Source organism: Telmatherina bonti (assembly GCF_933228915.1).
Source record: "Telmatherina bonti genome assembly, chromosome: 3".
NCBI lineage: Eukaryota > Metazoa > Chordata > Actinopteri > Atheriniformes > Telmatherinidae > Telmatherina > Telmatherina bonti.
In genome coordinates this window covers 33,559,692-33,582,558 of record NC_136621.1, presented here as the reverse complement: position 1 = coordinate 33,582,558, position 22,867 = coordinate 33,559,692, and the positions used below count along the sequence as shown (strand labels likewise).

The window sequence follows — 22,867 nt, the reverse complement described above, 5'->3', positions numbered from 1 at the left end:
GTGACTCCTGTAAAACTGTAGTTTATCGGTGATTTAAAGGCAGATTTATCCATATGAATAAAAACTTTGTGATGAATTGCTGACTGTGTGTTACTCACAGGTGGGAAAGCGATGACAAGTCTCTAAAGGCTCCCTCTGGTATCAGGGATATGTCGTTACCATGGAGAGATCTGAAAAGGAGGAAAGTGGGGGAAATGTGGATGTCTGGATGCTCGAAGTCTGCGCTCGTTTCATAATGTTCCAGCCGAAGTACTCACAGCAAACGAAGAGACTTGAGCCCGTCGAATGCCCTCACTGGTATACACCGCAGGCGGTTGTAACTCAGGATTCTTTACACAAAGAATTAACATGTCAGCACAGAGTAAAACACAGGAACATCTTCATTTAAATGAAGCAAAAATTTCAGGGCACGATCCTGTAAAATGTCAGACTAAGATAAAAGCAGACAGAGCAGTAAATATATCCATTCAGTTGTATTCAACCACATAATTATTCCATGCAAAGCCCCCCAAAAACAGCATTTTTAGTCCTGTTTGCTGGATGCATATCTGCACACTGCTTATTTTCTGTGGCAAATCTATTTACAATAACTATGACTAAACATTTGTACATTAATTTCACTTTAAATAAAATTTAAATCAGTAACTGGAACAGCAGCTGACTGACGTGAAAGAGAAGTTTCATCCATCTTACTTGTTTTTTCATGTGAAATCATTTTTTTATAGTTATGGTTGCGTTGTGACACTATTTCAAAGTGCTTCTGCAGCTCATACGTTCACTAATAGTGTTGGCTGCTGTTATGACTTCTCAAAAAAGTACCTGCGAGAGAAGGAATGCCTTGCTGGTTGTCTGCTATCCTACTAAAAACCTTTGTGATTAACACACTTGCCCACACGAAGTCACAAATGCAGAATCGGGGACTGATGTAAAGCCAGACTCACAGGGTAAGCAGCTCGGACATGTTACTGAGGCTGTGGTTGGACAACGTGCTGATCTGGTTGTTACTCAAATCACTGAAAAGAAAAGAGATGCATAAAACACACACGCAGGTGCACATGCATGAAGAAATCCACAAACACACTAACTTTACTCGTATGTTGTCTCACACACACACACACATCTGGACCAAGTAGAAATTATTCAAGGCAAAATTAAATCTGTTAGTCTAAAAATAAAAACAGAGCGCAGGAAACAAACAGCAAGTCGCAATCCTCCCCAGTAACGTGTGTTTGACTGGAAAAAAGAGGTTATTTGTGCATGAATGACTTTTTTACGATTTGTTTTCAGGTGGTTGAAACTTACATGAGTGTTAAGTGTTTGTAGTTGGACAGCTCCACAGGAACCTGAGTGAAGTGGTTACCATCCAAATATCTGCGAGGTGCGCAGAACGAGGCAGAGTAGGACACACACACACACACATGTAGAGGCAGATTGGAAACATGAAGGAGAGGGGATGGACGAAGGGAAAAGGGAAATATGGAAAATGTAAAGGAAGATTAGAGAGAGAGAGAGAGAGAGAGAGAGAGAGAGAGAGAGAGAGAAAAATTAAGTTTGAACTGTGTGGGAAATTCTTCAAATTCAGCAGCGTGAACGGTCATTACTGCTGCGGCCATAATAAACACAGACGTTTAATAACCTCACGGGCATCTCACACACTCTAATACTCAGATGCATGAGTGATATTCTATCTCCATCACTTTGTGACAACGTACTATTAATTCACCTTTTTAAGTGAGTCTTTGTTAATATTGGAGGAAACATTCTTCCCACAGGAGAAATGAGGAATGACGAGGAATATACGATAACTCTGCAGCCTGACAATGCATTTGTAGCCTCAGTCTGATGGGTCAGGGTGAGTATTTGTCCTCTGTTTGCCTCCAGGATGTTAAACTGTGACTTTATGATGTGTTATTGTGTTGTTATTCTTCTAATTTCTTATTATTAACAGCTTTGATATGTTAACGTATTATTCAAATGCAAAATGTTTCAAGCTTCAAGTGTCCTGTGGCAGAGAGCTGTGGGGGTGGCAGCTCCTTTTTAAGTGTTACCAATTAACATATTGTGCTCTGTTGTACTGTAGCTTCACTGTCCTCAAGACAAAACCTGAAAAGTAAGTTCCACATGTTCATAATCTAAACAACCCACAGTATAACTAAAGAGTCATAAAGAACTTTATTCCCAATAAGCCCAACAGTCAGTGCATGAGATAACATGGATGGAATATTCATTCATTCATTTTCCGAACCGCTTATTCCAATTCAGGGTCACGGGGAAGCTGGAGCCTATCCCAGCTGGCTTTGGGCGACAGGCAGGGTACACCCTGGACAGCTCGCCAGTCCATCGCAGGGCCACACACAGAGAGACAAACAACCACGCACGCTCACACTCATTCCTAGAGGCAATTCAGAGTGACCACTGACCAAACCAGCCAAGGATTGAACCAGCGACCTTCTTGCTGTGAGGTCACAGTGCTAACCACTGCGCCACTGTGCAGCCCCATGGATGGAATAACAACAGGAAATCTCTACAAGATGCAGAAGTTTTTTTTTATTTATTGCAGTTCCTGCAACAACATGTTATATTATTGTGTTTTACTTCATTACTGTATTAAATTGTGAGCAACTGTTTTAATTATGTTCCTTCATTTTGGTGATTTATGTCTCTGTTCTAGTTTCATATCTTGCCCTTTATTTCAAATTCTTACCTAACTTTACTCAGGTTCCAGAAAACCTGCTTCTTTCTCCGTTTTCCTTAGTTTTGCTGTCTTTCAGGTCTTATTTAGCTAGTTGTCTGCTCCTGTATTTAATCTGGTCATGACTCCACCAGTTTAGACTCCTTTGTTTTCCTGTCTTGCAGCCCAGACGGTCTCCGTCTAACATTTTGCTTCAGCTCTTTGTACAACCGTCCATGGCTAAATGACTTGGTGTCTCATTAGGTTACAAGCATTGGGATCACTTTGCTGTCTTCATTTTTGTTTATCTTTAAAGTAGCAATGAAGCTTTTCAGACAGTTCTGTTAAAAAAAAGGTTTATTTCTTGAGGCTTTGAAGGCTCAGTAGTGTTTACAATCTTTAATTTTATTCACAAGGCTTAGAAGATTTAGAGTAACTGTGTTTATAAGATGTTAGAATCATCTATCCATCATTTTTCTAAACCGTTTACATCCTACTTCAGGGTCACGGGGTTTGCTGGAGCCCATCCCAGCATTTAGCAGGCGAGAGGCGAGGTACGTCCAGGACATGTCGCCAGAATGCTAGAATCAAACAAGATTAATATAACCAGTCGCCAATTTCTGGTTGTATTTCTGCTTCTGTATAGTTTTTGCCTCCTTTTTACATGTAATTACCACCACTTTGAGTTGAACTGATATTACATGTCATGCTGTTAGCAGAAGAAATCGGCTGGACTAGAAGAGAAGGAAAATCTGAGTGTAAATCAACCTGCAACCCAGACTGGATGGAATGGGGAGTATGTTTAATTTGCCATTGATCATGTCATTTCTGGAAAAACATGCTATATAAGCTTTAATTTCAGAACTTTATTAATGTGTCCCATCCTCACAATGGGACAATAAAACAGTTTAATTCCTGCATGTCTCCTGTGTGTGTGTGTGTGTGTGTGTCTTGTGTGGGTTTCTGCTGTGGCTTCACCTCTGAACTGCTTTTGACAAAAACAATGAGAAAGCCATCATTTAAAACTGATTTGTTTTATACGTAACCTCCGTCCATCTGTTAAGATGTTCTTTTCCTTGCTTCTTTCCTTCGGTATGATGTGCATGGAAGTATTGTTTAACGATGAAGATTTGTAAAGGGGTTTGTGAGCCACCTGACAGATAGAATACTTATTTCTCTTTTAACTCTAGTTCCTCGGATAAAACCTTCCTAGATTTTCTGAAACTTCCAACAATAATAAGTCCTGAATCACATTCCTGAATTAATTTTTCTTTGTTGTGCCACAATGGTGGAATGATCTCCCAAACTCTGCCCGCTCTGCAGAGTCTGTGTTTACTTTTAAGAGCAAGCTGAAGACTCAGCTCTTCAAGGAGCACTTCCACACTTAGTATAGCTGTATTTATTGGAAAGTTGGAGAACTTAGCCCAGTTCTTTGTAACAAACCTCATGGTATTACTTCTTTGTATTTTAAAATAGGTGATATTATGGGGTGGGAAGGGAGTAAACAACAAAAACAACAACAACAAAAAAAAGCCTGTAGCACTTCATGGAAGGACCTGCGTCACACTAGACAGTCCACCAGCACCTTCCTACGATGTCCTCTACTGTTTGGTTTTGTGCTTGTCTTGTTCTCACTCATATGTAAGTTGCTTTGGATAAAATGATGTAGAATAAAATAAATTCCCAACTCCTTATAAATATGTATTCTATAAGTATTAATCTGACCACACTGAACTACTTGTTCACACAGTCTTTCTTACAGGGGTGAAACCTTCTATACATTTGTCCAGGAAGCCTCGGTCTCTGTAATATGATCTCTTTTTACCTCATTAATGAATCAATAAATGAAACTAAACAATAAATACTTTATCAAGCTCCACCCAAAAGGAAATTCAATATTGTAGTAAATAATTGCTAGTTAATTGTTAATTTGAGGAGATCTTGTTCTGGAGGCTGATGGTGTTGATGATGTCTCCACAACAGACTTATAGAAGAAATGCAACATCTTGGTGCAGACGTTAAACGATCTCAGCTTCCTTAAGAAGTACAGTCTGCTCAGACTTTTCTTGTAGATGTAGTCAGTGTTGCATTTCCAGTCCAGTTTGTTGTCCAGCTGAACTCCAAGGTTCTTGTATTCCTCCACCTCCTCTCCCAGGATGGAAACAGTGCTTTGTTTATTCTTGTTCCCATTACTCCTAACTGTAATTTACCAACATTTTTCCTCATTCTGTCTTCAGTGGCTCCTCATGTAATACAGAACTGATTATAAAATCCTTCTACTAACTTTTAAATGTCTTTGATCTGCTGACTTTGGCTGCAACAGCTATTAAAAGTTGGAATAAGCTGCCTTTTTACATCAGACAGGTCTCTTTTTTCTCTGCATATAAATCTCATTTTAAAACTGCACTTATTCTCACTGGCTTGTTTCTACGTGACTTTTTATTTTCTATATGTGTCTGGATGTTTATACAGTGCAATCTATTTCATGTATTTGCTCACTGTACACCACTTTGGTTCAATGCTCCTGTTTTAGATGTGTTTTATGAACTGGAAATCCTGTAATAAGTTGTAATGTTCCACAAGGCAGTTTCCACTTTTTGTCTTACACATCTTACGATGCCCTTATCCAAACTCTGTGGTATGTTGTTAACATCAAATTCATACCGAGCATATATTTACAGGGAAAAAAAAGTTACCAGATGTGTAAAGCTTTGCTGAAATACTGGACCTTTCAGCTAACTTGTGTGTTGCTCTTAAACTCACAATTCAGTGGTCTCTTTGGGGAGGCCTTTGGGTAGCACGGTAAGACCCTTATTGCTGCAGCGCACCACTGTATCCAGGCAGGAACACTCTGCAGGACACCTCAGGACCGGAGAACAGCTATTCTCATCGTTACCTGCTGACAGAAGAACGAAATGATGAAAAACAAACGTTTGCCCACGTTAAATGGTCAAACAATTCATTATTTCCACCATCTCGCCTTCTTCACAAGCAAAATCCTGGACGGCAACATCCTGGATGGGAATCTCCTTCAGGAAATAAGGATTCTGGCAGCGAGGGTTTCCGGTAACGATGCGCTTCCTTCTCAGCCAATCGCCGAGCCAGGCCAGGTGACAGTTACAGTTGAAGGGATTGGCCAGGAGGTTCCTGGTGCAGACAGACAGGAAATGTTTTATGTTCTTACCGCACATGCTCAGAGTGGATCATCGTGTCCGTACTCACAGTGTGGACAGGGAGTGCAGCGTGTCGAAGGCTCCGGGGTTCATGGAGGTGATCTGGTTGTCGTAGAGTGAAAGGAGACGCACTGAACTCAATCCCACGAAGCTGCTGTTACTCACACAGCTGATACGGTTACTCCTCAGCATACTATTCACACATGGACACACATACATGTACATGCAGGCACAAATGGACAAATTAGTACGACACATTACATTAAATACACATGTATATTCTTGTAATATTCTGTGGAGATTGTGAATATTTGGTAGACTATTTAAAGATTACAACTACTCTTGCTGTATATACATGCAGTACATGTGTGTGTGTGTGTGTGTGTGTGTGTACCCACAGTGTGCGGAGTCCACTGAGTCCCTTTAACATGTGGTGGTGTATGTTCTCCAGTCTGTTGGAGGTCAGAATCAGCTCGTTGACCCCTGAAGCTCCTTCAAATGTCCCCTCCTCTATGTCGGTGATGCGGTTATTGCTCAGGTTGCTGCATGAAGCAGGAAACCAGAGAGGAAAAAAAAAAACAGTATGGCAGGTTTACAGCTGAAGTTTGATATCCCAATGACCATGAGTCACACTTGGTTCTTGTTATATCTGCTTGTGTGACTCACATCTTCCTCAGATGGGGCAGCTTTTTGAAGATCCCCGTCGCCTCGAGCACCGTGAACTCATTGTTGTTTAAACGCCTGAAAAGGAGTTAAGAAGAGAAAGTCCCATTTAGTTTTTTAGGAGACAGGTGAGAGAAGAAAAGTGATGCATTGATGGTTTTATAGCACATAGATGCATTTTGTGGCAGGCAAGCAGAGCGTGACTTACAGTTCTGCGGTGTATTGAGGAATTTGATCTGGTATTTTGGTGAATTTCTGGTTCGAACAGTCGACAGTCGTGCCCTCGCAGCGGCACTTCTCAGGGCAGGCCAAGTCAGCAAAGCAGTCGCCGCCGAGCTTACTGCGGTAATCCTCCGTACCTGGTCACAACCACAATCACAGCATCACTGAAAGCCTCCATTTTGCAGGAGTCGGACCCCAGGATCTACTGGCATCGGTCCCGATAAAATCTCTGCTGTTGGTAAAACGTGACATTGCAAAGGAGCTGTGTAGCGTTTGTTTAGAATGGGAACTGTCAAGATAAACCAAAACATGTCCAGAAAAAACAAAGCTAATTACGATCAAATGCAGCATTTCCCCATAACCGTTACTTCAAAATGCTGCATCTGGATCTCAGACTAAAAGGAGCCACATCAGGACACGCAAACTTAACATCAACACATACGGACACGCGTGCAAGATAATGGGCGGGGTTTTCTGCCCTGTCAGACTACAAAGCAACTGTTAGTGTTAGAAACCATGGTGCAAGCAGAACAGCATTAAAAAAAAAAAGAGGTCGCAGCAGAAAAATATTTATTCACATCCAGACAACATTCTCTCATACTGTACACGCACAAAGAGACGCTGTCGAACACGCTGACACACAAACGAAAATGCAGGCAGTGACAGGAGTTTGCTGTCTCTTGCGTCTCGGCCATGCTGCAGGGATTTGCAGGGCCGTTCCATGGTGCTTGACAGAACCATGTTCCACTATAGGAACCTGGCAGCCACATGGTTAGATCAAGCACAAAGGAACAACCTGCTGACTGACTGCTCCTCCGCTGGAACACAGGGGTGGGAAGGACAGAGGGAGAGGAAGGGGCAGAGTACAAAGGACAGTAGAGGACAGTTTTTGCTGAGTTGTGCAATGCTTCCTCCTGTAGGAGAGGAGAGGAAGGATTGAGAAGGAGCAGAATGAAGTGGGAAGAAGGGAATGGGAGCAGGGTGAGCAGATGAAAATCTAAAAATAAGGAGACTGAAGGAAAATAGAAATAAATGGGGAAATATGAAAAGGAGAAGTAACAAGAATACGGAGCAGAAATCCTGAGGATCAAAGGTGTCAAGGAGGATAAAAAAACAAGGAAGGAGTCATCTGAATTTAGTAAAAAATTTAATCTGAAAAGAAGAGAAGAATGGTGGGATAAGTTAAAAGAAGAAGAGGGCATCTGATGAGGTAGAAAGTACAGAAAAGTGATAAAAAGGCAGACGGAGGGAGACTACAGACATCTAAGATCAGGAACTAGAAGAGCAGGAGCAGAGAAGCTGTTACAGAGGAGTGGGAGGAGAGTTAGAGCAGCACTGAATGCAAGAGAAGCCCTGACGTCTGGGTACCACACACACACACACACACACACACACACACACACACACACACACACACACACACACACACACACACACACACACACACACACACCAACTGACAACAGATGCTGACATGATTCAGATACGGACAGGAGAGAAGAAAACATCCCTTTTTGTGTGCTAAAGTGTAAATCTTATGGATATTCTTGTTGTTGTTGGAGGTGAACAGACAGGAGGGGTCACGGAGAGGTCAAAGGTCAGAGACCAGCTCTGGGACGAGAGGTGTGGGATTCAGAGTTGACGGGGAACCGTGTGTGTTTGTGTGTGAGTGTTACTTACAGCCGACATGGTGTACTCCTGATTGTGTTAGAAAGGCAGTAGGAAAAAGAAGAAGGGATTTCACTCGTTTATTTGAACAGAAAGGAAAGAAAACTGGTGAAAAACAAAAAAAAAAAAAGCCAAAAAAGAAATTTTTTGCTACACTCCACAGGCGGTGATTCATTTAAAGTAAAGTAATGACTTGTGGAATGTGAGATTCATGCCTGTCACACACACATCTCTGAATAGTTTGCTTTAAGGCACAAATGATGCAAACTCGTCCCTGGCAGATTGTGATACAGAAACTATAAACAACTACATAAAACAACCAACTTGGGAGGATTAAAATGTTGCAAATAGATGATGTGGAATTAGCAGACAGAATAAAAATAAAATAAGAGGATTTCAACTGTATTGATCCAAGTTGCAATACCAAGGTTGTGCCACAGAACAGAACGTGTTTATTCAGCTCTTCAGGCTTAAATTATTCAGCTTCGCCCCGTATGGGGTATTTGTGCTTTGAAACCTCGGTCCCCCTGGTGAGTTTCAGAGTTAATGACTGCAGCGAACACACACACACACACACACACACACACACACACACACACACACACACACACACACATAGACGCTGCCTCCTCCGTGAGCGGCTGTGGTAATGACCGCCTTTAGCCCTGCTACTGATCTCATATGCACGTCTGATTTGCATATTTAACCCCCCCCTCTGAGCACGGTGACTGTGTGACCTTTTGATGTTCTGCAGTGGGAGAAACGGACACAACTACTCTTGGACGCATGCTCATACATTAGCTGTCCTTAGGCATGCCAAGAAGCAAAGAGAAAGTGTGCAAAATATGGAACGTGTGATTGCTGCACAAATATATTTTAATTCATTAAAACACACACACAGTGAGCAGCTGACAACAATCCTGTATTGTCAGAGTTAAAGTCAGTGTTGCCGTGCAGGGACGACAGTGGGATTATTTTGTGCCTGGTTAGATACGATGCATTAAATCTCAACTTAGACAAAGGAAATAAATTTCTTTTTGGCTTTTAAAAAGTGTCAGTCAGGGCAAGCCGCTTAAAGTGGTTTTGGTGAGTGTGTAGTGACTGGACAAAAACTGTCTCAAACACACACACACACACACACACATGCTTATTGTACAATACCTGGGATGAAATACTGTTCTCTAGCTAATGGAGAGACAAGGAGATTGGAGAATATGATCATTAAAATAAGAACACACTCCCAAGTGTTTGCTTGTTTGTGTGTTTATTCCAGGAAGGAGTTTGTGGTTAGCGGAGAAAGACTGAGGGAAAATCCCAGCAGGAATGCACAGAATGAGAAGAGGAGAGGAAAGTTTGTCTTTAATTTGCGTCGTGGTCAGAAATTGTGAGAAATATTGGAGCGTGTGTGTTTATACCTGAGCAGCGGAACTTCTTGCTCTTGATTTGTCCGATCCGTTTGTTGGCGAGCCGCCGGGGGCTGGTGCAACGCGCACCGCTGGTCTCAATGGGATTGTCCTGCAGGTAGTCCGCCAGCCACTTCAGGTGGCAGTCACAGATAAAAGGGTTTTGGGCTAAGTGTCTGATTCACACACAAAAACAGACATTGACACACACACACACACACACACACACACACACACACACACACACACACACACACACACACACACACACACACACACACACACACACACACACACACACACACACACACACACATATGTGGGCTGGGCTGTTAGAATAAATACACACTGAACAAGAAATGAACAACAAAAATAATTCAATTCAGTTATGTGATGAATTTACATGTCAGGATAATTCAAACTTTAAAATGCTGCACAGTAACTTCAAACACTTATTCCAGATGGATTTTACAAAAATATGATGAAATGACACAAAAAAACTAAACATATGCAACTATAAATGCTTTTTTTTTTTAGTTTATATGTATATTTTATCTAAACTATCTAAACATTTGTGTTTATTTAATTATTTCTCCACTTTAATCATACAAACTGGTTTTATCATATATATATATATATATATATATATATATATATATATTTTGCAGCAGGGGATTTTTGCACATTTTTGGGGCATAACCCATATGTTTAGTTGTGTTTCTTATTACATAGAGAGATGATCTTTACACGCTACGCTTCATTGGAAAGGTGTAATTAGGCTTTTCAACAATGCAAAATGCACGTTTTAGGATTATTAAAGATGAGAAATAATTCGCCAAACACTATTTTACTCATTTTTTTGTGCTAAGTTTATATTATTCTACTCCTACATATAAATGGCCAATGACCAGAAGAATATAATTTATTACTTTCATGCAATAAACTGGTTGTTATTTAACAATTTTGCACTGAAAAGTCCATTTTCAAAACCAGTACAGGAATAAAGCAGATCGTTTGAACAAGCATAGGCTGGTGCTGTAAACTACAGATGCAAGAAAGGCTACTTCGCAGATTTAGACTAACTAGATCTGACAAGCACATAAGCTGGATAAATTATGGATAAAAGTAGCAGGTGACATGTGGTGAACTAGCAGGGTGTTCCACACATATGACTCTCTCCTGAGATACACAGTAACGGGACAGTGTCTCACGATGACTTTTAAGAAACCCTGTTATTACTTGTACACATTGTTATTTGTCATGTTGATCATGAGGGAAACTTTAGGAGTGGACTGAGAGAGAAAAAGAAAGAACAAACTAAGAGATATTTGCTGAATGTTGCACAACAGTTTATGTAGCACACTGCACATTTCTGTACATAGATCACTTATAGTTTACATCAAATGTTTACTCTACTTACATGCTCTTCTCCTTAAATTAGTTTATTTTTATACTTTAAATATTCATGGCATGCAATGTGAACGGCAAAGTAAAAACCTCATTGTCCAGGGGAACCTGCTTCCCTACTGAACATATGACAATAAACACTCTGAATCTTTGAATCTTGAATATTTGTGCTTCTTCAGCACCATGGACAGTGGCATTTCACAGGGAAATAACCACATTTTCTTTGGATTATGTTTGTATTAAACACACATTACTACCAAAATCTCGCATCCATAAAACCTGGTTTAAATAAAACTTTGTCAAAAGAAAACCTGATAGTGATTTTGACCAACAAGTTTGGTTGTTTTAAGGCAGGAACGGCTGGTAAACTGTCTGGAGAGGAAATGTTAGGTGTTTGATACCTGAGGCCAACTCCTCTATTCATAGTTGAACTTCTTTTACTCCTCTTTCAAACCATAAATTTATCTCTTCAGATCACTGTGTATGAGACTGTCTTAACGAGGGTCTTCACTACTCTGGCTTGTATCTGACTTAGATGTCTGTGTGTGCGTGTGTGTGTGTGTGTGTGTGTGTATACGTACAATGTTTGTATGGCTCTTAGCGATGAGAAAGTCCCCTTGGCGATAGTCTGGAGCTTGTTGTCATACAATGATAGCAGATTGAGGTTGTGAAGGTCCTGAAATGCATCCACACGCAGACATGCTATCTTATTAGCATTCAGCAACCTGAAACAAAGAGGCGACAGAGTGAAAGAGAAGCAGAGCAAAAAGGAGGCTTCATGGTCTTATCAATCTGCGCTGAGTGTTTTATTGGTGCAGGTCAGTGATGATGGCTTTCAGTCAAGATGTCTCCTCTCTGGTGACAACGGTTGAGGTAAGCACTTTCCAGCTGAATATCAATGAGATGCAGATGTGAGATCTGAGCTCTTAACTTTGTTTGTGTGTACCCTCGAGTATTTGTGTGTGAGTGTGTGTGTGTGTTTACTCACAACAGTTGCAGAGAAAACAGCCCCTCGAACAGTCCTTTTGAAATCTCAGTGATCTTGTTCCCATATAATACCCTGCAGAGAACAAACACTGCAATAAGAAGTTGTGAATGAGATAACACATGAACTTTTAGCCTATAATACCATTTGTTACATCAAAGTACGACACAGAAACTGCTTTTAATATATTGCTTGGTTATTTTTATGGTTTAAAATAACTTTAGTGGAAGAAGTATGAGAATGTTTTACTTGGAGTCAGAAAATAAACTCAAATAAAATAATTATTAGAAGATGATAAAAGTTCATCAAGGAGGATCTCACCAGTCTCACATCTGTCTGGTTACTTGGGTGGTTCCTCGGCAACACTATGATCTCATCTTTTCTCACGCTGTCAAACCTTCATCATTGATCATGTATCTGGGTCACTCATCTCTATTTCAGTTTTCATCCAGCCAATCAGGCGGTTTCCTCTAACTTCATCTGCTATTCTCCATCCAGACCACATGCCATCCATCCCACCTCCTTCCCAACTCCACCTTACCCAGTCCCAGTCCAAGATGGACCTTTTTATGCACAACATCTGGATTCTGAGTCTTTCCTGTTGTCCATCACGTCATGTTCCACCTCGACGAGGTGTCGGAGTCAAACTGTCACATTTTATTTGACCGCTACAAAGTGTGTTTTCTCATTATTGTCATTTTCTTTTTCAATTTTTTTAAAAATAAAAAATAAGGAGGAAAATATCAGTGTACATTTTTATGTAAAAGGTCAAGTTTAAAGTCAATGACTAATTTCCATCTTTAGTACAGAAGCGTAGAGCTGTCATCCTCATAAAAAAAAGTTTGGGCCTTATTACATTATAACGTGATAGTTTTATTGTAAAAACGTATAACCACTTGAACGCTGGAGGGATTAGATCTCTGAGCTGGCCCGAGAGCGCCTTGGGACCCCCCCCCCCCCCACATTCAACAAATACGTAACATGCTAAAAGGATTGATTAGTATTAGATATTTAGAGTCAATAAAGGCCTACTATTGGGATTACATCTGTGGAATAAAGCTAAAAAACACTAAAGTTGTCAAAATAGTAAGTTTTCCAACCCTGGCATCATTAGGTAAATTCACCATAAAACTAAGAAAATGAGTCTTTGGTTTTCCCAGGTTTCTGTCTAATGATATCTGTATAAATGTCACTTAATGGAGCAATATGTGGCAATTTCAAAGTGCAAAAACTCCTCTTGGAAGAATACATTTTTAGCACAGTACTGCAACCAGACCATTATTCTGTTGTCATGATGCTGGACAAAACAAACAAACAAAAAGGGAAGAGCAAAAACAATATAATCATCAACCATTTGCCTCTAAATACTAAACCACAAAAAAGAGCAATGGCACGACAGAGAGGCACACACATGATGGAAGAATTACAACATAATATCTGAAGTAATAACTTCAGCCAGCAGGTTCTCCTATATCAAAAATTAAAAGTTTTTTAAAAAAAGCTGATGTTCAACATGTGGCTCATTGTTAAATAAAAGAGGAATCAATAACAGTGAAGTATGGCAGAACTGCAAAGGTTAAGATTAAAAAGGCTAAGTCAAGTAATTTTCTACCAGTGTGGTGTGTAGCAGCCTGAACGCGCAGGCTATTTATTGTACTCTTTCTCATGCGGTAATGATTTGTTTCAAGGGGGTATTGTGTAATCTCGTAAAAGGAGGTATGCTTAGCAGAGTGGACTTTGTTAATCACACCATAAAACATGCCCATATGAACTGAGATGTAGACCCAGGTTAATGAAAAGGGCTTATTAGCAGTCTTTCTGTATGTTAACTAAAGCATATCACGGACATTCATTAAAACCTCATGAAATTCTATCAAGAAGTGAGAAAAGGTCTTGACACTCCTCATTGGTGGGAGTCTAATGAGCTGCTTGTCTACGTGCTACTACTGACACTTGTACTGTTTCAGGATAATATTGTGAACATCTGCCAAAACACTGACATGACAGACATGCTGTTGATGTTGGATGTTGGAACTCAAGTTAAATTGAAGTCATACTTTGACTTAAAATAGTATTTGAGAGTAAAAATTTAAATTTCTGCTCCAGCCCTGCTAATATTGACCATAGTTTTATGCTGATATTTACAATATTATTCTTTGTCAAGCCAAGCATCAATGTAAAGGATTTCTTTTGCTTCTTCGGTGTATACATTTAAAGTATAGTTAGCTTTCATGGACTTAGTAAGCATACTAGGTGAATCCTTTACATAAAAATGAGTCAGAGCAGGTCATATAAACCATGTCAGAATTTGTTCCTGCACTGGCAATAAAGCAGAGGATAAAGCAGAACCTGCACAGTGTAACATTTGAGTCTACAAGAAAGCTTAATTGAAAATAAGACATAAAGGAAATTTAACCTGTAAAACTGCAGGCTCTGACTGTGCAGGTTTCTACGATAGCGCTCTAGTATTACTCGCTAAAAACACGTTTCTTCTAATCTTTGTTCAGTGTGAGGAATGCATATTGTTTAAGATAGCGGCTCTTTGAAAATACGCCCCCATTATAACCACAAATAATCAAATTGGCTGAGATTACCTCTGTTTTCCCTTATAAATACCTTATATACAAACACTTACACTTTAACACACACAAATAATAAGTCATGTTGAGTTTGAGTGTGTATTTAAGGAGCCTAGAGACGTGTGTTTTAGATTGGCTTTTCTTTCACTGAGCTGAGTGGATGTCCCTGAGAGGCTTGACCATGGCAAAGGACACGAGGTGGAGAGTGGACGCCTCATTTATGTTTCACAGACACATTAGTACACACTTCTCCGTGCACGGCACGCACAGACGCAACCGACGGCTCATTTACATCTTCTTCAACCAAACACTGACACACAAAGAACCAACAGTGCTTAATGTGAAACCCATATTGTATGTGGTGTGTCAGCATGAAAGCATGTGTCCCGTTCTGTCTGGGGGGGGGGGGGGGGGGGGGGGGGTGTAATGAGGTGACAGGAGCCTCCATCCAGCAATTCAGCATTTATGAATTATTGACTTTGGAGACCTTAATATAACTTCTTTATGAAATAGGACTACATCTCTCACTCGCTCCTCAGCTGTCTGTCCTCCCCCACGAAGCTTCGCACATAAAGCAGAAGATCCGATCTGAGACTCGGGTCATAGAGAAAACCGTCTTTGTAAGAAATTACTTTTAGTGTTGTACTTTTGTCATTGGATTTTATTGGTGTGAGATGAACAAATACCTAGTTTTTTCGAACTGGATCCAGATTTTATTAATGGTTTATGGATCAGAGTTGTTGCTGAACAATTATTTTAATCTCAAAATATAGTTCAATCATCAAAGATTGATTTCGCACCACTTTGGAACTGACAGAAAGTCTACATGAAGTAAAGTCAAACGACATAAAAAATATGCTTTGCGATTCATTTAGAATGATATGCTGGGCCAATAAACAGGTGTGGGAGGGAAATTTATTGATAGTGTGTCTGATTCTGCAACAATCGGTTTTGTAAAGGGCTTTTTATTCCGTTATATAATGACCCAAAACAACTGCAGACAGTTTAGTTAGCTTAAAATTGAACGATACAGACTGCAGTAATAGATAATTTCGCTGCTTTGGGCACTGTATATTGCTGTACTTTTATTTTTTTAAGAGTTCAAGTGAATATATGTATATGTATATATATATATATATATATATATATATATATATATATATATATATATGCACATACTTTCTGCAGAATATTTGGCCTGTCTTTGAAAAACTAAAATATGATTTTAGTGTTATTTTCTAATCCCATGTACAACAACTGATTTTTAAGTCTATTACAAACACAAACTACCCTTGAGGTAATACTGCCAAATTTTCTAACCTTTCTGGCATCATGTGACAGCTACGTTTTGCTTTATGGTGAACAGAACATGACAAAGTAAGGTGGACTGACAATGGACTGACTTTTACTGACCGGAAAGCGCTCAAAGAAGAAACAGGATGCAAGATGGATACCCAAATAGCCTGAGCTAGGGGGCGTATGTAAGAAAATCTGCTTTCATAACAGTTTAGTAGTGCTGCTTTAAAGAAGCCAGACATTTGAAGACAGAATTGGATCCTATTAAACACAATTCACCTTACATTATCTTTCCAAGCGTTTGAGAGAAATTACAGTACAGTACAACAGTCCTTTTGGTAAAATAAAATATGCGATTAATTGGTTTAATCATCAGTACAGAGTACTCACAAAGAGTTGAGGGAACGCAGGCCTTGGAAAGCGTTGGCGGCCAGCTCTGATATCTGGTTGTTACTTAAATCTCTGTTAAAGAAACACAAAAGAAGGAGTAGGAAACAAGAATCTTAAACACAAAATGAGAAGTTGTCCAATAAGATAGATACACAGAAAGTGAAATGAAGAGGTCAAACTTTCCATGAAAACAACAGGGACAGAAGTTTTGGCAGATGGCTGACATGGTGCAGAATACACATATCTCCAAATCTACTCACATCCTGCGCAGCTTCTTATAAGGAGAAAAGGCCCCAGCTGGGATCACCTTGATGGCGTTCTGCTCCAGTCGTCTGGAACCAAACATTCACACAGACCATTGAGGAGGGATATTAACATTCTCTTATCACAGACCTCTCTCTTCCGTACTGCTTACTGCTGCTCATTCCCAGGAGTTCTGGCAAAGGGAAACGTTTCCAGATAAGCCGCTTTGAAGATGGCTGCCAAAGTCTGCCACATTTCTCTGATCTTTAGCCATCTTTAACCAGCAAATACTCAGATGGGCACACAAACACTTAAACACACACACACAGTTAACTGTCTGAGAAGGGTCGCATTGAGTCTGAAATTTTAATCAGTCAGGCCCCAAATCATTTAATCGGGCCAGGAGTGTGATGGAATAGAGGAAGGAGTGAAGTATAGCTAAAAAAAAAAAAAAAAAAGTCTAAATTATTGTTATCCAAGAAGCAGCAGAGAAATTGCAAACTAGTCATTCAATTGTCAAACAATTTCCTGAAGTCAATTTCTTTTCCTTTTATTGTTGTTTTCTAATGCTAAGTTCTGCTAGGGTGATTAATGGTCTTTATGACCACATGCATTTTAATACCCCCCCCCCATTGTGGTTTGAAGTGTTCCATGTCTCAAGCCAACAAATTCAAGGTCCATTTCCAGTGTAAGATTTATGAAGACAAATCTGAGCTGAGTATGACACTGACAAATTTACCTTCAAACCTCAGGTTCAAATAGATGCTAGGTCTGTTAACAGGTTTTCCATAATGTTCAGTTCTGGGGAGTGTGGGAGAGTTTAAACCTATTGAGCTGGACTCTGAAGAGCATAAATCTTCTATAAAACAGATCTTCTTTTCTTTTCCAGCTTTTTCTCTAGTGGCTGAGTGGAGTTTTTGCTGCCAGTTAGATCCATTTTTCCCTTTAATATTTACAATGCCCACCGTCCCACTGGTTCAAACACTTGCACACATAATGTACCGTTATCCTCAACACATAGATGTACTCATTGCAGTTGAAACTGTTTGAGTTGTGAGGGACTGGCAGCCTGTCCACGGTGTCCCCTGCCTCTTGCCTGTTAATTGCTGGGATAAGCTCCAGCTCAAAAATGAATGAATGAATGAATGAATAGAGCTGCGAAGATTCAGGTTTACTCCTCATCAGAGTATTTATGAAGCTTAAACAATTGCATCGCCTGGCTTCCCTAACAATGATGGTGAGCAATCTACCTTTCTGCCATCTGCTAGACGACATCGCTCTGTTCAGCCAGCAGCCAAAGTATGTAATGGTTTCTTTCCAACAGTAAAACTTGTGTGAAATGTGCAATGCAAGCCACTTTTAGCCGTTTTGATGGTAGTTTTTAATCTTCAGAATTTCCATATTTTATACGGTTGTATTTAATGACCTGCATCCATTTTATCCACAGCATTTTATATTATTTTATTGTTTTCATCTCATATTGATTGTACTTTATTGCTTTTAGCACTAGTTTTGTACTGCGTTCGGTAGTACTTAATCTAGTCATGAGAAATGGCTCTGTGTTTTAAATAAGGCTGACGTGGCAAAGAAAGACCTAACGAGCTCATAAAAGTTAGTAAAAGTTTGGGATCTTTTACGTCTTCCGTGGTCCTTTCTATATTTTCAGCAGAAATGCTGCAAAAGACTAATCTCTCCAAAAGTTTATGTAGAATTGAGATGAATATTTCCCTCAACAGTGGAACGTACAGAGGCAGAGGTAGCAGCTTGAAGGTTTTTTCATCTCATCATATCAAGCCTATTTAAATGGACCGGCTTATTTTACATCCAAACAACAAAAAAGATTAAAAACTCAAATACTCTAGTCTTAAGTCCATGACTGTTTTGTGTTTAATACCTTTAAATCTGCTTCCAATCCTTCATTTAATCTGGATTTACACTTTTAAATTGCCGATGCAGTCTGAAATGTATCTCAAATAAATATTTCAGCCCTTTTTCTTCTCTGTTATTTTCTCAAGTAGGAAATAGCTACATGAACAGACTTTCTCATTTCACAGATGTGTGCCTTCATTTCACCACACAAAGAACAAATAGAAGTAATGAAACAGAAAGGTGGAGAAAGACAAGGAAGGAAAATTGAGACACACAGTGAAAGAGCAAAAGAAATATCACTGCACCTCAAATGCATGCAGGAGCTTAGTGTGTGTACGTTAAGTGATTGTGTATCTTACATTTCAGTAATAGTTTCAGGCAGGTTGGTGGGTATTTCTGTCAGACCCTTTCCTCTGCAGTCTACAATGTTGTTGCTGCAGGTGCAGGACTCTGGGCACTGTAACACACTGCAGGAGGAAGATGATGACGACTGGTAACCTAGAGAGACAGGGAGCCGGTATTATCCATGGATACAGATTATCCTTTGTGTAAATCCTAAAGGTAGAGGATGATGAAGCACAAATAATTCAGTGAGAGAAAGCCGGCAGCAACAGAGGGGATAATGCTGTCTTTAACGTGACCTTGTCTGTATGCTACATCATTTCTAATCTTGCACACCAATTACATAGTTGAATATACGCAGTACATAAAGTAAAAGCCAAGCCATGCAGAGGAAGACGAACACTTACCTTCATCCCAGTCTTGAAAAGCACGAGCAAAAGACAGTAAGAAGAAGCAAACAAGACGAAACAAAAGATAGGTTTGCTGCCGTGATAGAGCAAGCATAGAAAAGCCACGAAAACAAACAAACAAACAAAACATAAAGTTCTAACAATGAGCAAAACCTACCAGAGCACACAAACTCCTTCTTTTGCACTTCAGCCACATTGTGCCCCCTCAAGTGTGGAGGGGCCATGCACTGTGTGTAAAGACCCAGGCGAGGGCGCTGTCGCAGCCACTCGGACAGCCAGGCTACGTGGCAGTCACACTGCAGGTTGTTGGAGTGCAGGCGACTGGACAGAGACAAGGAGGGAGGGAGGACAAGAGGCAGAGGAGGTGGAGGGGAGGGAGAGTATTTGACAATTGTAGGGGGGATGGGGAGTTAGACAAGTGGTGAGAACAGGTGGGGAAAGGGAGAAGAGAAATAATAGATTTGATGACACCGGGGAGATAGGAGCGGTACAGGTGGAGGAGAGAGAGAGTTACAAACAAAGATAAATCAATTAAATATATAACTGGGCACAGATGAAAGGAATCGGTCTGTCTTCCCGCTGGGGAGTAACATGTACCAAATATTAACTCACAAGGTCCTGAGCTTTGGCATGTGGTTGAAACTGGCCACAGACAATCGGCTGATGTTGTTATTGTTGAGGGTGCTGAAGAGAAAAGAGTAGAGTTTTCAATATTTACATTAAATATACATACAATTCATCAGGTTGAAGTGCAAAGAGTGTGATGCTGAAATGTACTGAACGGAGGTTGGACTTAGAAAAACCATCGCCAATAATGTTTGGTGGGCAGAAGTTTGTTAAGCTTATCTTCTGGCATTGATTAGACCACTAAAAATATAAAAATGTAAATTTGCTCAACCTCTTCATCCTCCACTTGCCTAGAGCTGCTCACCGTCAGCTCTATTTGAACACTGAAATTACTCTACAGTGGCAGAATGGATCATTCAAGTCATTTAACCACACGTTTTATACGGAAATCATAGTTGCTTAAAAAAATACATGTACTAAACAGGTCTCTACAATGTACGTTTGTTAGATATAAAAGTCTGCTTCTGTGTACTTAAGGCTGTAAAAACATTTATGAAACCACCAAATCATGTTAATATGGTGAAAAGTTACTAGTGTCTTACTTGTTCTAGTTCACTTGAGAGCCCTCAATGAACAGAGCTAATGGCTACAAGAACAGAAACAAAATGGGGAATTTTTCTACCTTTTAAAACAACTGAATCATAGCTATTTGTGTATGGTTTTTAAAGAAGTTTAAGCAATATTGTGAATGTTTTACATTTTACATTTTAACTTAGTTCAGAATGCCCCTGATCCTAGATGGTCCGTTGATCATTAAATAACGTGGATCGTGTTCTGTGTGCTCATTTAAGTCTGAAAACAAAGGAACGCAGTGTATTAATAAACAACACAGTGTTTTAAACAAGTGTAATGAAATATTAAAGGTTTAAGTTGCTTTTGATAAACAAAATTAGCTGTTTTTACAATGCTGCTCTTGGAGGTTAGCTTAGCTAGCTTAGCTCTCCCGTCAAAGCTTCTCCCTGATTCATCCAACTGAGTACATGCTAACTTCTCTCTGCTGTGGGTAACTTATAACTACTTCGCATAACTCCATTAATATAAAAAAATATATAATTGAATAAATATAGATTGAGAAATATTAAGAGGGAATCCCTTTTAAATATTTAAACGTCGATTCCTCCGGAGTTGTTAAGACAAGCTAGCAAACAGAATAATTTTGCACTTGGGTGGATCTTAGACAAATAATGAGTTTAACATTGTTTTTCATGAGAAATTTTGTTTCAAAACTTTCCTTGTAAATCATGACATGCATATTTGATGACAGCTTTTATAAAAATGCATTTTTCTGTTGAAAGTAGAGCAAACCTGGCTTTTAACTTAGTTCAATATTCACATGACTATTAAATATGCACTATGATACCAGCAAATGTCTCCTAACATGTCTCAAATTTTGCATGCTGCTGCTGCTGATGATGCAAATAGACATTTGTGACTATAAGACATAATAGTTTGTTAACTTATTTAATAAATTATATGATGACAGAAATAACAGGGAGAAGCATTTTGCCCCTGAAACTGTAAACACTCTCCTTTTTCAGGAGCTTCAAAGACAATGCAGTCTTTAAAAGGTCAATGAGGATTTTAGCTGCTCCATATCCCACCGCTGTTAATGTTCCTCACTCAGAAAGCCTCTGCCACTGCTAGCAGGGTGGCTGAATAAACAGGTACTCACAGCACTTCCAGGTCACGTAACGCGCGGAAAGCTCCATCTTCAATACAGCTGATGTGGTTGTAATCCAGCTGGCTACAAACATACATGGGAAAGGAAAGAGGAAGCTGAAGATGTGTAGATGTTTTAAAGTATTTTTTTTAGATAAACATATAACCAATCAGCAGGCTGTGGATGAGATGCATTAACTTCCCTGGACAGTTCACCAACAACCTCTTTCTGCCTCCCTCCCTCCAACTCCCTTTCTCTCTTCTGGTCCTGTCTCCTGTACTCTTTGTTCTTTGTAGAAGCATTTCTACATGTAGTTATCTCTGAATCCATTCCTGTGTCCGGCTCTCTTCTATCTAATGTCTCATTTGTATGCACTGCTCTTTACCTCTTTTCCCGTTCTCTCTCCCCCACTCTCTCTCTCAGAATAGCTTTGCAGAAACAATTTAATTAAGACATAAGGATAGTAAATCATGTGCTGTCAGCCGCCGTCTAATGCACACACACACACACACACACACACACACACACACACACATGTAATGTCCTGTCCTTTTACTATAATTGCAAGGCATTTTAAAAAAATTATCTGATGTAGGGGGAAAAACAACACCCAGGAAGCAGTGAATTAGTTGATAAATCGATATTTATAGAATTACTGCTGTGCAATTGCTTAAACGATAAAATGACCTACAATTATCATAAGTATTAGTGAGGCAAAACAAAGAAAGAAAATAGCAAAATGCCAGTGCGAGGTCCACACACACACATGCACACACACTCCACCTGACACACGCACACACACAGCCGCTAATGAGCTGTGGGTGCCAGTCAATACAGCAAGCAGGAGGCACATGACATTTAACACAATGAAATATTGATGCACAGACACATGGATGCTGTGCACACTTGCAAACATACTGAAGAGCAAGTAGGTGTGCATGCATATACACAAGTGGATGTTTACACGCTAAACACATATGCAGAAAAAGTGTTGCCACTTACAGGTTCTTGATTTCCACAGCTCCCCTGAAGGCTTTCCTTGGAACCCCTTGAATCTGGTTCTCACTGAGGTCACTGGCCAGAGAGGAGGACAGAGAGAGAGATGGGGAGAGAAATGATTTATCAGGGAGTTTGGCCAAGCTGTCACAGAGCCACTTGCTTTGCAGCACAAGTACTTGATGTAATCACCCAAATGCTACGAGAGAACTTCGAGCCAGACAGATCATCAGCAAAAATTGAGTTCCTTGCACAGAGAGCAC

The 22,867-nt window shown here is 39.9% G+C and overlaps 1 protein-coding gene across 3 annotated transcripts in view; it reads right to left on the bottom strand.

Annotated features, from left to right (window-relative positions):
• slit2 (slit homolog 2) overlaps positions 1 to 22,867 on the bottom strand; it is a gene marked incomplete at its 5' end in the record, with an annotated part of 119,636 nt that overhangs the window by 27,342 nt on the left and 69,427 nt on the right. The window contains 21 exons of one of the 3 annotated variants that reach the window (XM_079264725.1): positions 99 to 170; positions 258 to 329; positions 942 to 1,013; positions 1,303 to 1,371; positions 5,435 to 5,567; positions 5,652 to 5,818; positions 5,894 to 6,037; positions 6,243 to 6,386; positions 6,511 to 6,585; positions 6,716 to 6,866; positions 9,559 to 9,582; positions 9,813 to 9,976; positions 11,789 to 11,932; positions 12,196 to 12,267; positions 16,458 to 16,529; positions 16,718 to 16,789; positions 18,929 to 19,067; positions 19,479 to 19,642; positions 19,934 to 20,005; positions 21,621 to 21,692; positions 22,611 to 22,682. In XM_079264725.1, coding sequence (XP_079120851.1) covers positions 99 to 170; positions 258 to 329; positions 942 to 1,013; positions 1,303 to 1,371; positions 5,435 to 5,567; positions 5,652 to 5,818; positions 5,894 to 6,037; positions 6,243 to 6,386; positions 6,511 to 6,585; positions 6,716 to 6,866; positions 9,559 to 9,582; positions 9,813 to 9,976; positions 11,789 to 11,932; positions 12,196 to 12,267; positions 16,458 to 16,529; positions 16,718 to 16,789; positions 18,929 to 19,067; positions 19,479 to 19,642; positions 19,934 to 20,005; positions 21,621 to 21,692; positions 22,611 to 22,682 — 2,166 coding nt within the window. The remainder of the gene's footprint in view (positions 1 to 98; positions 171 to 257; positions 330 to 941; positions 1,014 to 1,302; positions 1,372 to 5,434; positions 5,568 to 5,651; positions 5,819 to 5,893; positions 6,038 to 6,242; positions 6,387 to 6,510; positions 6,586 to 6,715; positions 6,867 to 9,558; positions 9,583 to 9,812; positions 9,977 to 11,788; positions 11,933 to 12,195; positions 12,268 to 16,457; positions 16,530 to 16,717; positions 16,790 to 18,928; positions 19,068 to 19,478; positions 19,643 to 19,933; positions 20,006 to 21,620; positions 21,693 to 22,610; positions 22,683 to 22,867) is intronic. The other 2 variants (XM_079264727.1, XM_079264726.1) reach the window with 2 other exon arrangements.